This window comes from Typopeltis vanoorti, chromosome 22, assembly GCF_054136105.1.
Source record: "Typopeltis vanoorti isolate ZY-2024b chromosome 22, IOZ_Tvanoo_1.0, whole genome shotgun sequence".
Lineage (NCBI taxonomy): Eukaryota > Metazoa > Arthropoda > Arachnida > Uropygi > Thelyphonidae > Typopeltis > Typopeltis vanoorti.
In genome coordinates this window covers 44,436,358-44,448,804 of record NC_143570.1, presented here as the reverse complement: position 1 = coordinate 44,448,804, position 12,447 = coordinate 44,436,358, and the positions used below count along the sequence as shown (strand labels likewise).

General features: G+C 35.5%; 1 protein-coding gene across 1 annotated transcript in view; it reads left to right on the top strand.

The window, feature by feature from the left end:
- The window catches only part of LOC150094374 (organic cation transporter protein-like), a 301,836-nt gene extending 290,540 nt beyond the window's left edge, over positions 1–11,296 (top strand). Inside the window, exon 11 of the mRNA XM_090412194.1 lies at positions 10,713–11,296. Within this exon, the coding sequence (XP_090268320.1) occupies positions 10,713–10,821 (109 nt within the window). The 3' untranslated portion in view covers positions 10,822–11,296. The remainder of the gene's footprint in view (positions 1–10,712) is intronic.
- Positions 11,297–12,447: the final 1,151 nt, after the last annotated feature.

Sequence of the window (12,447 nt, the reverse complement as noted above, 5' to 3'; positions counted from 1 at the left end):
CATACTATTAGCTTGTTGGAGGGATTTGTTTTAAAGATGTGTCTTGAGCAAGAGAGAAAACCTGTTTGTTCAGATCCTCAGGAGACATTACTTGTAACATTTATTACTATAAACATCTGACTTCCATGGAGTCAAAGGACCTATCACTTTATACCAAGGGAGATTGGGGATTACAGTTTTCAAAAAAAAAAAAAAAAAGAAATTGCATCTTATCTAGAGATATTCGAATTATTTTTCAAAGGTAAGATTAGAAGAAGAAAAATCGCAAGACAATAAGACAGGACTGAGTTTTAATAGTATTGAAATTAACAATATTTTAAGAATGGTGTGAGATGGAGTTAGGATTATATATGTTAATATTCTGAAAATTTATTTTCTTGATTTGTGTAGTGCAAGGTTTATAAAATGAGAAAGGAATGCATTGTTTCAACAACAAAAGTTTATTCAGTTTGCAGTAAGATGGTGAAAACTGTCAATAAATAGAAAAAAAATCAAGCAGGTGAAAGAACAGCCTTGTTGAACCTTAGCATTAGTTGCAAAGTTTGAGGATAAATGTTCTCCAACATCACATGCAATATCCAACCAGCAAAAAGGGCAATCTCACTACAGAAGATAGGCCATATGATGGGAGCTTACTTAATATAGGGCTTCTTTCTTTTTTGCCAAACCCAACCAGATCTCTTAGAAATATCAAGTGCAACCACTTTAGATTGCCTTAAGTTTTCTATGATATTTTTTCAAAGATGGATAAGCTGGATTAGTTGAGAGATTTCCAGAAACCATATTATAACATTCAATCTATGATAGCATAGACATTGAATGTTAATGATTTTCTCCATTATTTTAGAAAGAATTGAAGTGAGGATAATTTGATGGTAGAGTTGTTACCACTATTAAGAATAGATTGCATATAGGCTAATTTCCAAGCTACAGGACAGATACCAGTAGAAAATAAAAGTATGACATAGAACAGGAATCAACTCTGGAGTGCAAGCTGTCAAAACAATTAATGAAGTGTCAATCAGGATCAAGAGACATATTTGTTATCCAGTTTGGACAAGATTCTTCTGATTTCTTTCCAGCAAAAAATCAAAGTAAGCAGCAAATGATGCATGTTCAAAATGGCAGGATGACATATATAAGAATCATCAGTGTAAGAAATTGAGGAAAAGTAGGAGACTGGTTTTTCCTTATTAACAATACTGTAACTTCGCATCTGAGTGCATAGGATTTAAAAGCAGAATTGGACAAAAGTTTCATGTTTTGATAATTTCCTTGAAACTATTCTAGGCTTTAATATAAACAGAAAAGGAGATGGAGACTTATGAACAGTACAGTAATGAGGATATGAAGTGCCTGTGGCAAGTGTCTAATTTGCACCCCCCCCCCCCCCCCAACCCAAAAATGACAAAAATTTTGGAAAATTTAAATGTAACAAGTTAAATTTTATTAAATACAATATGTTAAATACTTACTATTAACCCCATCAAAATGAGTTGCAGTGTGTTACAGAATTTCTGTGTCTAAAGCAGCGTATTGCTGAAATTTAAAAATACAATATAAAATAGGGAATTTTATATCTATTTATTTATTTTTAACATTTTTTGTTTTGTACCTGTGGCAGACGCCTCTTTCGCTATGCCCTCATTACAGCACTGCTTATGAAACCCAGCTGTAACATTCTTCATGTGCTTGCTTTTTCTTGTGACATACTTCTTCAATCAAGGCTTAACAATTTAAAATGGAATGGGAAATGAAAGTTAATGGGACATTTCCTTGGTTAGAGCAAGGAAAGTCACAAAGATCATTCCAATTGGAATCCTTATGATGCTAGAGAACATGTGGATGTGAATAGCTGTGGGAGTATTGTACCATGGGAGAAGATATCAAACATCAGGTTGCAGTCTGAATTAACTAGAGACAAACAAACAATATCCACAATATACTGAGAAGGATGTTTGTTTGCTGTGATGCACCATGGCAGAGAGCATTCACTGTAGAATTCCCTTTATCTTCTTTGCTTCATTCTATCGAATTTGTTATTTTACTATGTCACAACCTTTCTGAACTTTTTTCTTTCTTTAAATATTGATTTTGTGCAACTCAAGTTTCCAAATAAATCATCTATTTTTGAAGATTTTCACCTTTGACTGCACTGACCAGAAGGTAGAGATACTGAGGCATTTGCTATTCTTAGCTACTCTCCACTGTTGATCTTTTCCTAATGATCCTCCATATAGGTATGCTGTGAATATTGTTTCTTCTCAGTTCAGATGACATTCTACAATTCATTTATTTTTTCATAAAACAACATTCACATGGCCACTGTTTACCTTGTAGAAGCATTATAAATGCTCACCTGGCATTCTCAAAAGTAAGAGTCAATTGTTGATCAGAAGCTAGGGATGAAATCTTAATTGTGCCAGATCATATCCTGTATGCTTCAGAAGACTGGACTGTAAAATACATTCAGTCAATTTTTTGGTAGTATTCTGATAACCTTATTTAAATTAAGGGGATATTAAATCCCACACTGTTTTAAAACCGAATAAGAAACTTAAAGATCGGAATCAGAGTTTCATGCCGAATATATAGTAAACTATAAAAGTATTGGCAACTACTAGCGTAAGCTAAAGTACGTAGTACAAACTAGGGAAACTCATAGCAAAGGAGGATAAAGCTCTGATCACTATTCTTAGTATTTCGCATAATGTAAAACCCATCTCCTAGGAGATGTATGATGTTATACATTACGGTGTCGACCTTTATTGAGGTCTCATCAGTGAGTAGGTAGACCAAATTAATACCAAGGGTATAGCGAAAAGAACTTATGCTTTGCTATACGAGTTGTCAAAAAGGTGTACTCTGATAACCTTGTTAATTTCAATGTTGTTTTATTTGTCAGAAAGAAAGAAAAACAAACTTTGCTCTTCTAGTCTTAGTTTAGACAATCACAGTCATCATCTCCTTAACATCTAAGAAATTACATTATATTGTCTTTTTTTTCTCTCCGAGCATCAATTTTACTGAATCAAAGTTACTGAATAACTGTTATTCCCAACTAATGACAAATTATTTGATATTTGATAAATCTATTCAACCATCAAATACTGTTCTCATATGTCTCCAAAGATTATCCTAAAAATTCTCAACTCAACACTAAAGAATACAGATGGACTGATCAGTAGTCTATCTCTTTGATTGACTGCACTGTTTTTCAGATGTTTGCAGTTCTAAATAATTAGGACAGTAACAGGTACCCCCACAAATTTTCCAATCATGGAGGGGTCCAGTGCCTCCTTTAGTCCAGACAAAATTGAGCACTCAAAATTCCAGCGATCGCTTGATTTAGTTCACCAGGTTGCCACAGATGGCATTATATGGGAAGCACTCAGTTGTTTACATCTACAACGTGTTGATCCTTTGACCTTGAGTGATTCCTTGCTTATTTTGTTTGCATTTAACTCTAGCTATTGCTTCTAAGTAAGGTAAAGTTCAGTGGCAGTGCCAAGTGTAAGCACAAGTTAGTACAGGAAAAGGTAGAAGTGTTGAAACAACTTGATCAATGATGTCTTCTGATGTGGAAATTATGTAATACATATGGTGTTATATCATCCACTATTTATGATATAAACTAGCAAAGCGAGAAAATACTATAATTCTTTATAGGCAGTGATTAGAAGAAGCAAATTAGTGTTATGGGAAAAAATTGAGAAATGGTAAGAGTATGGAGCATGATGGATGATATAATGGTTTCAATGTTAAACTGATAAGGTTGGATAACGTGTTACTGGAGCAGGCTAAGTTATTCCATAAAGACTATAAAAACTTGAGTGTGACAATAGGACACTTTTGAAGGTTTAAGAAGTGTCATGCATAAAGTGCAAGGTAAAAGTGGTCTGCAAACTATGAGGTAGTTACTGAATGTATGGATGCATTTGTTAAACTTGTAGCTGGCAAGCACCTTAGTCCTGAGCAACTTATAATGCTGATGAAATTGCATTATATTGACAATGCACACTGTGAAGGGCATTAATAGCAGAGGATGAAGAAGGTTAACCCTAAGATGCTGAAATGCAGTAGGCACACATTGATGTAAACCACTGCTGATAAATAAAAATAAATATCCTATGGCCTTAAAAGGCATGCAGATTTATCCTGTGTAAGTGAAAATGGCTGGTTACCACTGAGATTATATTAAAATAGTTTGAAAAGTTTTTTTTTTGTGTGTGTCTGAAAATCAAGCATATTGCACATCTCTTGCCACAGAGCTGACTTTGGCATGAAAAAAAATGTTTATGCAGCATATTTACCATCAAACTGTACATTACTTATCCACAAGACCAATGAATGTTACACTCTATGAAGGCTAAATAGCATGCTTTTCATGAAACATTTGCTAGATGTTGTAAATGCTGGCAAGCCTGTACAGACATTGATTAAAGAAGTTAGCGTAAAAGACATGCTTTGATTTGTTGTTGCCTGAAGGTTATAAGTGTCAACACTAGAGGAAATGCTGGCATAAGTTAGGCCATGTTCTGATGTTTGATAAATTCTCCTAAATGAAAATCAATAATTACATATGATTTAATCTATTCTTTGTAAGTACAGCAAATAATAAACTACTTTATGAATTCAATACTGGATTCATAAACTTACATTAGCACAGGTATTAATGATTGATGGGGATGCTCATGGGTCAAAGCTGTATAACTTAGAGGAGACCTCCATATAGCCTTTAAAGGAATATGGAGAATCGACCAGGGCTTCTGACCTAATGTCCAAGCCTCACCTTGGGGTGCATCCTGTTAGATATCTACCTGGATACTGAACAAATGAGAATGGCCTGGCAATTTGATATTTAGCTGACCTAATTGTATTCTTATTGGCTTAAACCACAAATAAAATTATGGTACAGTAGGACAGAATTTCATGCCAGCAGGGCATCAACCAGTTAAACAAGCCTCTCCCCCCTTTCATTGTTTTTCCCAATGAAAGGTAAACAGCAAAATGTCAGCTACTGGATCAAATCCTAAAACACACTCCAACTCAACATCACCAGGTTCAAGATCGGTACTATCAACATAAGAAGCCTGAATAGCAAAGAAATGGAACTAACTGAGGAATTGGATAAGTACCAGATTGACATAATAGGGATGACTGAAACAAAAAAGACAAAAACTGGCAAGATCTTTTTAAGCAACACTAAATACCAGGTTCATCTTCTTGAATGGCAGGCAATATCAATTACAGTGATGTGGGAAAATATCAGAATGGGGAACTGCACAATGAGACTTATTTGTGCTTATGGGTCCCACAGAAGGTTCTACCAAGATAGAAGTGGAGGAATTTTTTGAGGCTTTAGAGAAAGCAACTGATACAATGAAAAAGGAAAAGTTGGTCCTTGTTGGAGATCTAAATAGCAGAGTAGGAAATGATTGTCAAACATACAGAAATATTTTGAGAAAAGAGCAAAGTTAATAATAATGGCAAATACTTGTTAGATTTCTGCTCAGGACATGGACTGCTTATTACTAACACAATGTTGCAACATAAAAATGTGCATAAATTCACATGGAGAGAAGATGCAAGGAATAAAAAAAAAAGTCTCATTGACTATTTATTGTTGATAGTGATGTTTTCTTACTGGGCAGGAAACTAGAATGTACAGAGGATTTGAAATTGGAAGTGATCACTATTTAGTCTCGAGCAGGATAAAATTGAACTTCATATTGAAAAGTAAAACATGTAAGAACGTTTTCAAGTGAATAAAAGTTAATCAGCTCTCAGATGTGAACTGTAGACTAAAATACACAAACATTAACCAAGTGATTAGCATATCCACTCTCCAGCCAAAAGGCTGTGGGTTTGAATCCCACCAGGAATTCAAACATTCCTGATGGTTTGAATCCCATCAGGAATGTCCAACCTTTTAGCTTCCCTGGGCCACATTGGAAGAAGACTAGTTGTTTTGGGCCACACATAAAATACACTAACACTAACGATAGCTGATGAGCAAAAAAACTTAGAATATATAGTTAACATATTTAAGTAATTTAAACTTCATTAATTCATGAATTTTTTATTATAAAAGTAAAAGACAAGACAGCAGCATGAAATTAGTGAGATGTTTGACATTGTTTTTGAGACAAATGCTTCGATATTTGGTTCGATGGAAGTAGTTGCAATTCTCAGTGAGTTCTCAAGGTGCTCATCAGATATTTTGGTTCTAGTTTTATTCTTCATGTGCTTCATCCGTGAAAATAGCTGATCACAAATGTAGGTGCTTCCAAATAGCGATGACATGAATAAGGCATGATTTTTCTCTGGGAAGATATATCTTATAGAAGTCCAGTAAAGAGACATGATCAAATTTTTCTTTAAGTTGAATGTCAGATTGTAGCTCTATGCATTCCATTTGAAAATTGGCAGCTAATATGTTTGTGTCGACTGAAAATTGATTTGCAAATATACCAAAAGATTGATTTTTCCAGAAATCTTGAGACCTGTTCTCAAATTCCTGTATCAAATCTAAAAGCAAGGCTGCATATTTTTTGTTGTTCACAGGACCGTGTTTAGCCAACATGTCGAAATGCATAAAATTGTTTGCCTTAATTTGAGATTGTCATAGTTTGTTTCATTTCGAACACTGTTATAGTTTGAAACACTGTATTGATCAGTTTTCACCTTGAAGATGCATGTTTAACTCATTTAAATGAGCAGTCAGGTCTACTAAAAATGTCAAATCTGTGAGCCAGTTTACATTGTCAAGTTCTGACACAAATTTTATTTTTGGTTCCATAAACAATTTGATTTCATTTTACAAATCATAAAATCTTTTCAACGTTTTGCCTTGACTTAACATCTTACTTACGAAAAGTAAACGATGTCCCCATAGTCAGCATTCATAAATTTAAGGAATTCCTGGAATTGGCGATGATTCAATACCTTGGCCCTTATGAAATTTACAGCCTTGATGATAATCTGCATGACGTTATCCATCTTTAAAGCTTTTGTGCATAAATGTTCTTGGTGTACTATGCAGTGATATTTCATCATACGTAAATTTTGGGAAGCAATTGCATTGTCTTCTATTAATTTTACAAGTCCATCTCTTTTATCTATTCATCGCCGGGGCACCATCAGTAGCTATACTAGATATGTTCACAATTGACAAAGAAAATCGCTTTAACGAATTTTTCATTGCTTCGTATAAATCTCTTGATTTAGTTGTCTTTTAATGGCACTAGAGAAGCCATTTCCTCAGTGATATTATATTCTTCATCAATACCGCTGATAAAAATTGCCAATTGAGCTGTATTAGTAGCATCAGTACTTTCATCTGTCGCCAAAGCATAAAATTTAAAATTAGCCAAACCTTTTTCCTATTTCATCAATTCGCCTGGCTATAGTCTGGTGAGACAAACTGATTTTAGAAAAATCCCCTTTTTTATCAGGGCAAATTATATGTGACACTCTTTCCATACATTGCTTAATAAACTCACCATCAGCATACGTCAGCATAAACTCAACATCAGCTTGTCCAGGCCACATGCAGCCTGCGGGTTGGACAAGCCGGGTGTAGATGATGATGATGATAGTTGTATTTGGTGGATTGAGTGGTGGAGACAGAGAGCTGTAGAGTAGGGGTGCTCCCTCGATTAGTATTTGGAGTGCCTGGAGGTGTCACGTAATAATAATAATTCAAGAAAAAATGAGTGTGAGAGAACAGGAACCAATCCTTGGAATTCAGCAGAAAAGAAAACATTGATTCAGCCAAAGAGGCATGTGGTGAGATTGTCTGCAAGGATAGAAAAATCAGAACTCCGTGGTGGACACAGGAAGTTAAAGAGGCAGTGAAGGAAAAGAAGAAAGCAAATCAAAAGTTTCTGGCAAATAAGTCATCTTGTGCTCTTAGAGAATACAGAGAGGAGACAAATGTATACAATGTATAGCTACTGTGCACGATAATTCACATGAAGCCTTGATGAGGCTTCATGTGAATTATCGTGCACAGATTTGGTTAATGGATTTTCATGGTGACAAGGATATGTTGGAAAGTAACCAGAGATGATTCACAAAGATGGTCAGTGGAGATGCACATACAGTAGTGCACTTGGATTTTGCAAAGGCTTTTAATAGACTGCCACATGACAAGCTCTTAAATAAATTGAAACAGATGGGATTGGATAAGACTTCTGAGTTGGATCAGTGACTGGCTGTTGGATAGGTATCAAAAAGTTGTATATGTGGGTGCAGTATCCCAAAAGAGAAAGGTCACTAGTGGTGTGCTGCAGGGATCAGTTTTGGGGTCATTGTTGTTCAATTTTATGTTAATGATATTAGGATGAGTTTAACTAGTGATTTGCAGATGATGCAAAATTGGGGGGGAGCAATGCAGAGTCAAGTGGATGTTATGGCCTTATAGGAGGACTTGAGTAGATTGCACAAATGGGCAATTTGCAACACTGAACTATCAGTTCAGTGTTGCAAATTGTAAGGTTTTGAGATTTGGTAAGCAACAATGGGATGCAAAGTATACACTTGGTGGGGAAACTTTAAAGAAAGTAGAGGAGAGATCTAGGAGTGATGGTTGACAAGGATCTGAAATTCAGAGGCCACATTGCACAAGTTATAAAGACATCACATCGGATAATAGCAATGATGCGGAGGACCCTGACATGCAGAAATAGAGAGGATTATGATGCCATTGTATAAGGCCTTGATCAGGCCTATGGATTATTTTTGAGGCATATGTATTATTACATGATACATATAATGCACAGATTTTGTTGCTGGGTTTTCATGGTAATGAGGATATGTTGGAAAGGGTCCAGAGAAGATTCACAAAAGCGGTCTTTAGAATGTGAAATATGAGGACAGATTGAGAGAATATAAGTTATAGAGTTTAGTGAGTAGGAGGAAGAGGGGGTGGGGAATATGATTGAGACATATAAGCTAGTCGGGGGTTGTTATCAAGTTGACATGGAAGAGGGATAGAACAAGGGGGTGTGAGTATACGAGTGAGGAAATGGGTCTTTGCATGGAGAGTGGTTGATGAGGGGAATACATTGCCTGTGTTATGAATGTAGACACATTGAATCAGTTTAAAGCACAGTTGGATGAGCATTGTGTACAATAGCATGTACCTCCCACGATGGTTCTCTAACTCCATGGAGGTCAGATGTGAATAATAATAATAAATGTAAGAAAGCTAAACAAAAGTTGGTACACAATAAATAACGGAAAAAACTCGCGTAGAAAGATTATTTATTAGTATTATTTATTATATACTAATAAATAATCTTTCTACGTGAGTTTTTTCCGTTATTTATTGTGTACCGATATGTCTACTCACGGTTTACCTCTTTTAAAACTTAAACAAAAGTCATGGGAAGAATTTGGTAAGAACACAGCAGTAAATATCAAGAAGGTGGCAAAATATTCTGGAGGCTGTTGAAAAAGCTCAGAAATGGAGGAAAAAAGGAATTAGAGGTGATAAAGGTGACATGAAAACTGGAGAAAAAGATATCCTTGAAGTATGGAGTAATTACTTCAAAAAATTGCTAAATGAAACAAGCAGTGACAGCATAGCGGTAAAAAACACTCAACAGGCCTGCAATCTGGAATATATATCCATACTTGAAGTAGAAAAAGCTATAAAAAGCCTGAAATGTGGAAAGCCGCCCTGGTTGGCCGAATGGTTAGCGTATCTGCACTCCAGCCAAAAGGTTGTGGGTTCGAATCCTGCCATGGGCATGGCTGTTTGTAATTGTTTGAAAATATTACTGGTGGTGGGTAGTAGATGGCATTGGCGTAGATGATGCGGTTCGCTGTGGTTAGAAGATTGTGGTGGAGACGTAGAGTTGTAGAGTAAGTGCCCTCCCTCAATGAGTCGGACTCCCTGGAAGTGTCAAGTATTAATAATAATAATATTTGATCAGGAATGCTCAAGTATAGGGGCATAAAAGTCTTGCAGTTGCTGCACCACATAGTTCAGAAGGCCTGGACAGAGGGACGAATTCCAGATCATTGGAGTAGAACTCTATGGGAATCAGGGACTCATTGAGGGGAGGCCACATACTCTCATACACACATCAGCTGTCATACTTATTCTTGCACACACAACATACAATGGCAATCCATTCCAATCACGCACTACTCTATGAGAGAAAAATCTAATCCTCATCCCCTTCTTAGCAGCATTCAAGGAAGCCCTCATCCTTTCCCAAGCATCCATAAAATGAAAAATTCCATCAAATGAAATCCTGTATGACCTTTTCAGACATTTGTCTCAATCATATCACTCCTACTCCTCTTTCTCCTGTTTGCTACATGAGTGTCTAGTGTCTGCAGTCTACAAATTCTCAACATATATGTCTTCATAATCAGTATTCCACAATCCTGGTATCATTTTTTAACTCTCTCCACTGTATCAGAATTGCAATGGAAACCAGACATCTGTACACAGTAGTCCAAGTAAGGGCTGGTCTTTTCTTTGTCTTATATATATATATATATATATATATATATATATATATATATATATATATATATATATATATATATATTAATATTTGTGTGTTTGTGTATATATATATATATATATATATATATATATTAATATTTGTGTGTTTGTGTATATAACTACATACAATAACATATAATTATATACACACAAAGATTCTTATTAATTTCTCTTTCTTCTTCAGGTTGAATGATAGCAGTAGTACCTCTGAGACATGTGAAGAAGTGTTACAAGTCAGTATAATTACTCCACGGAAGATTCGTTGCAATCCAGAAGCTGACTCGAGGCTTTAAATTGCAACCAATTGTCAATGAAAGCCACCAGAATGTTATTCAGAATTTTTTTTTCCCCTTTCTATACAACCTTATTCCAGTCTTTTAAGAATAAAGATGTACCAAGTGAACTAAATCGCAAATAGACTCTACTGCCCTCCATTGTGGTAAATACGTTGTATTTAAAAAATAAGTGAGGAGGGAGGATTCATTTCCTATTTCTGTAATTCTGCTGTTGTTCATTTCAGGGCCCATATGTAAAATAAGTTTTATGAACACAGCATGAATGTTATATGTTCATATAAAACAGCATAATTCTTTTTTGCGAATATTTCTACATTTTTATATTTCATAACAGAGATTTGATTCTTTGTAATTACTTATTATAAACTGAAAGAGAGTAGTATAAACAGTGCTGTAATGAAAAGTCTTATTTCTTATGTATTTTTTCACTGTATTTTTGATGTTAAAGGTTTTTATAAATATAATTATCAAATGATTCACCAGCTCTGTATATTTTTTTTAATAAAAATTACTAAATCCTACATATGAAATGTAGTAAATAACATTGTATCTGGTCATTCGTTAGCAACTTGTATTATACTAACAGTGCTCATCTCTACTAATGATAATCAGCAAGTAGATCATCTTCAGTACTATTGTACGTGTGGCAAGGCTTATGTGTTTGTCATACATGTTAATTCATTTTAACGGTATAGATGAGAGACAGACCAATATAAGTTAATAGTTATTTTCTTATCAGGCTGTGTTTTCTCATCTATACCGTTAAAATGAATCAATGGTACCATTGTACTGAGTTGCTAGCGGGTGGCTTGATAATGTGATTTACTCGAAGTGGAATCACTTAATTAAACTATATGATACATATAATGCATAGGTTTATTTGATATTTCATGTAACACTGTTGTTATTTTTAACATAAGCTACTGTTTGTTTCTCATTATTATTATTATTCAGGCCTCCACGGAGTCAAAAGACTCATCATGGGAGGTCCTTCTTAGGAAACACAGTCTATAATACCACTCCTTGAACTTGCTGACCGTTCTTGCTCTAACCACTCTCAGGCAATGCATTCCTTGGTTCAACCACCCTCCATGCAAAGAAACCACTCTTCACCCTCTTACAGCTTCCTTTCGTAACTTCCAGCCGTTCCACCAAGTGAAAGAACTTCCCAGTGTCTACCCTGTAACTGCCTCTCAACAGTTTAAAAGTGTCGATCTTATCACCTCTCCTTCTATCCACCAAACTGCAGTCCACATTCCCTCAGTCAATCCTTGTAACTGACATTATACAGTCCTGAAACCATCTTTGTTATCTACCTCTGTACCCTTTCCACAGTTAATTTATCCCCTTCAAATCCTGGGGACCAAATTTGAGCATAATAGTCTAAGTATGGTCTGATCAGGGTCTTATACAATGGAATGATAACTTTTATCTCTGCAGGTCAGTGTCCTTCTCAGTATTGCAGCAATCCTCTGGGTTACCTTCACCACCTTTACAATATGCTCCTGGAATTTCAGTTTTCTATCAATCACCACCACCAGATCTCTTGTCTTCCCTACTTCCTGCAGTATAGCTTCTCCAATCAAGTATGCATCCTCCCATCGATGGATCCCAAACTTCATG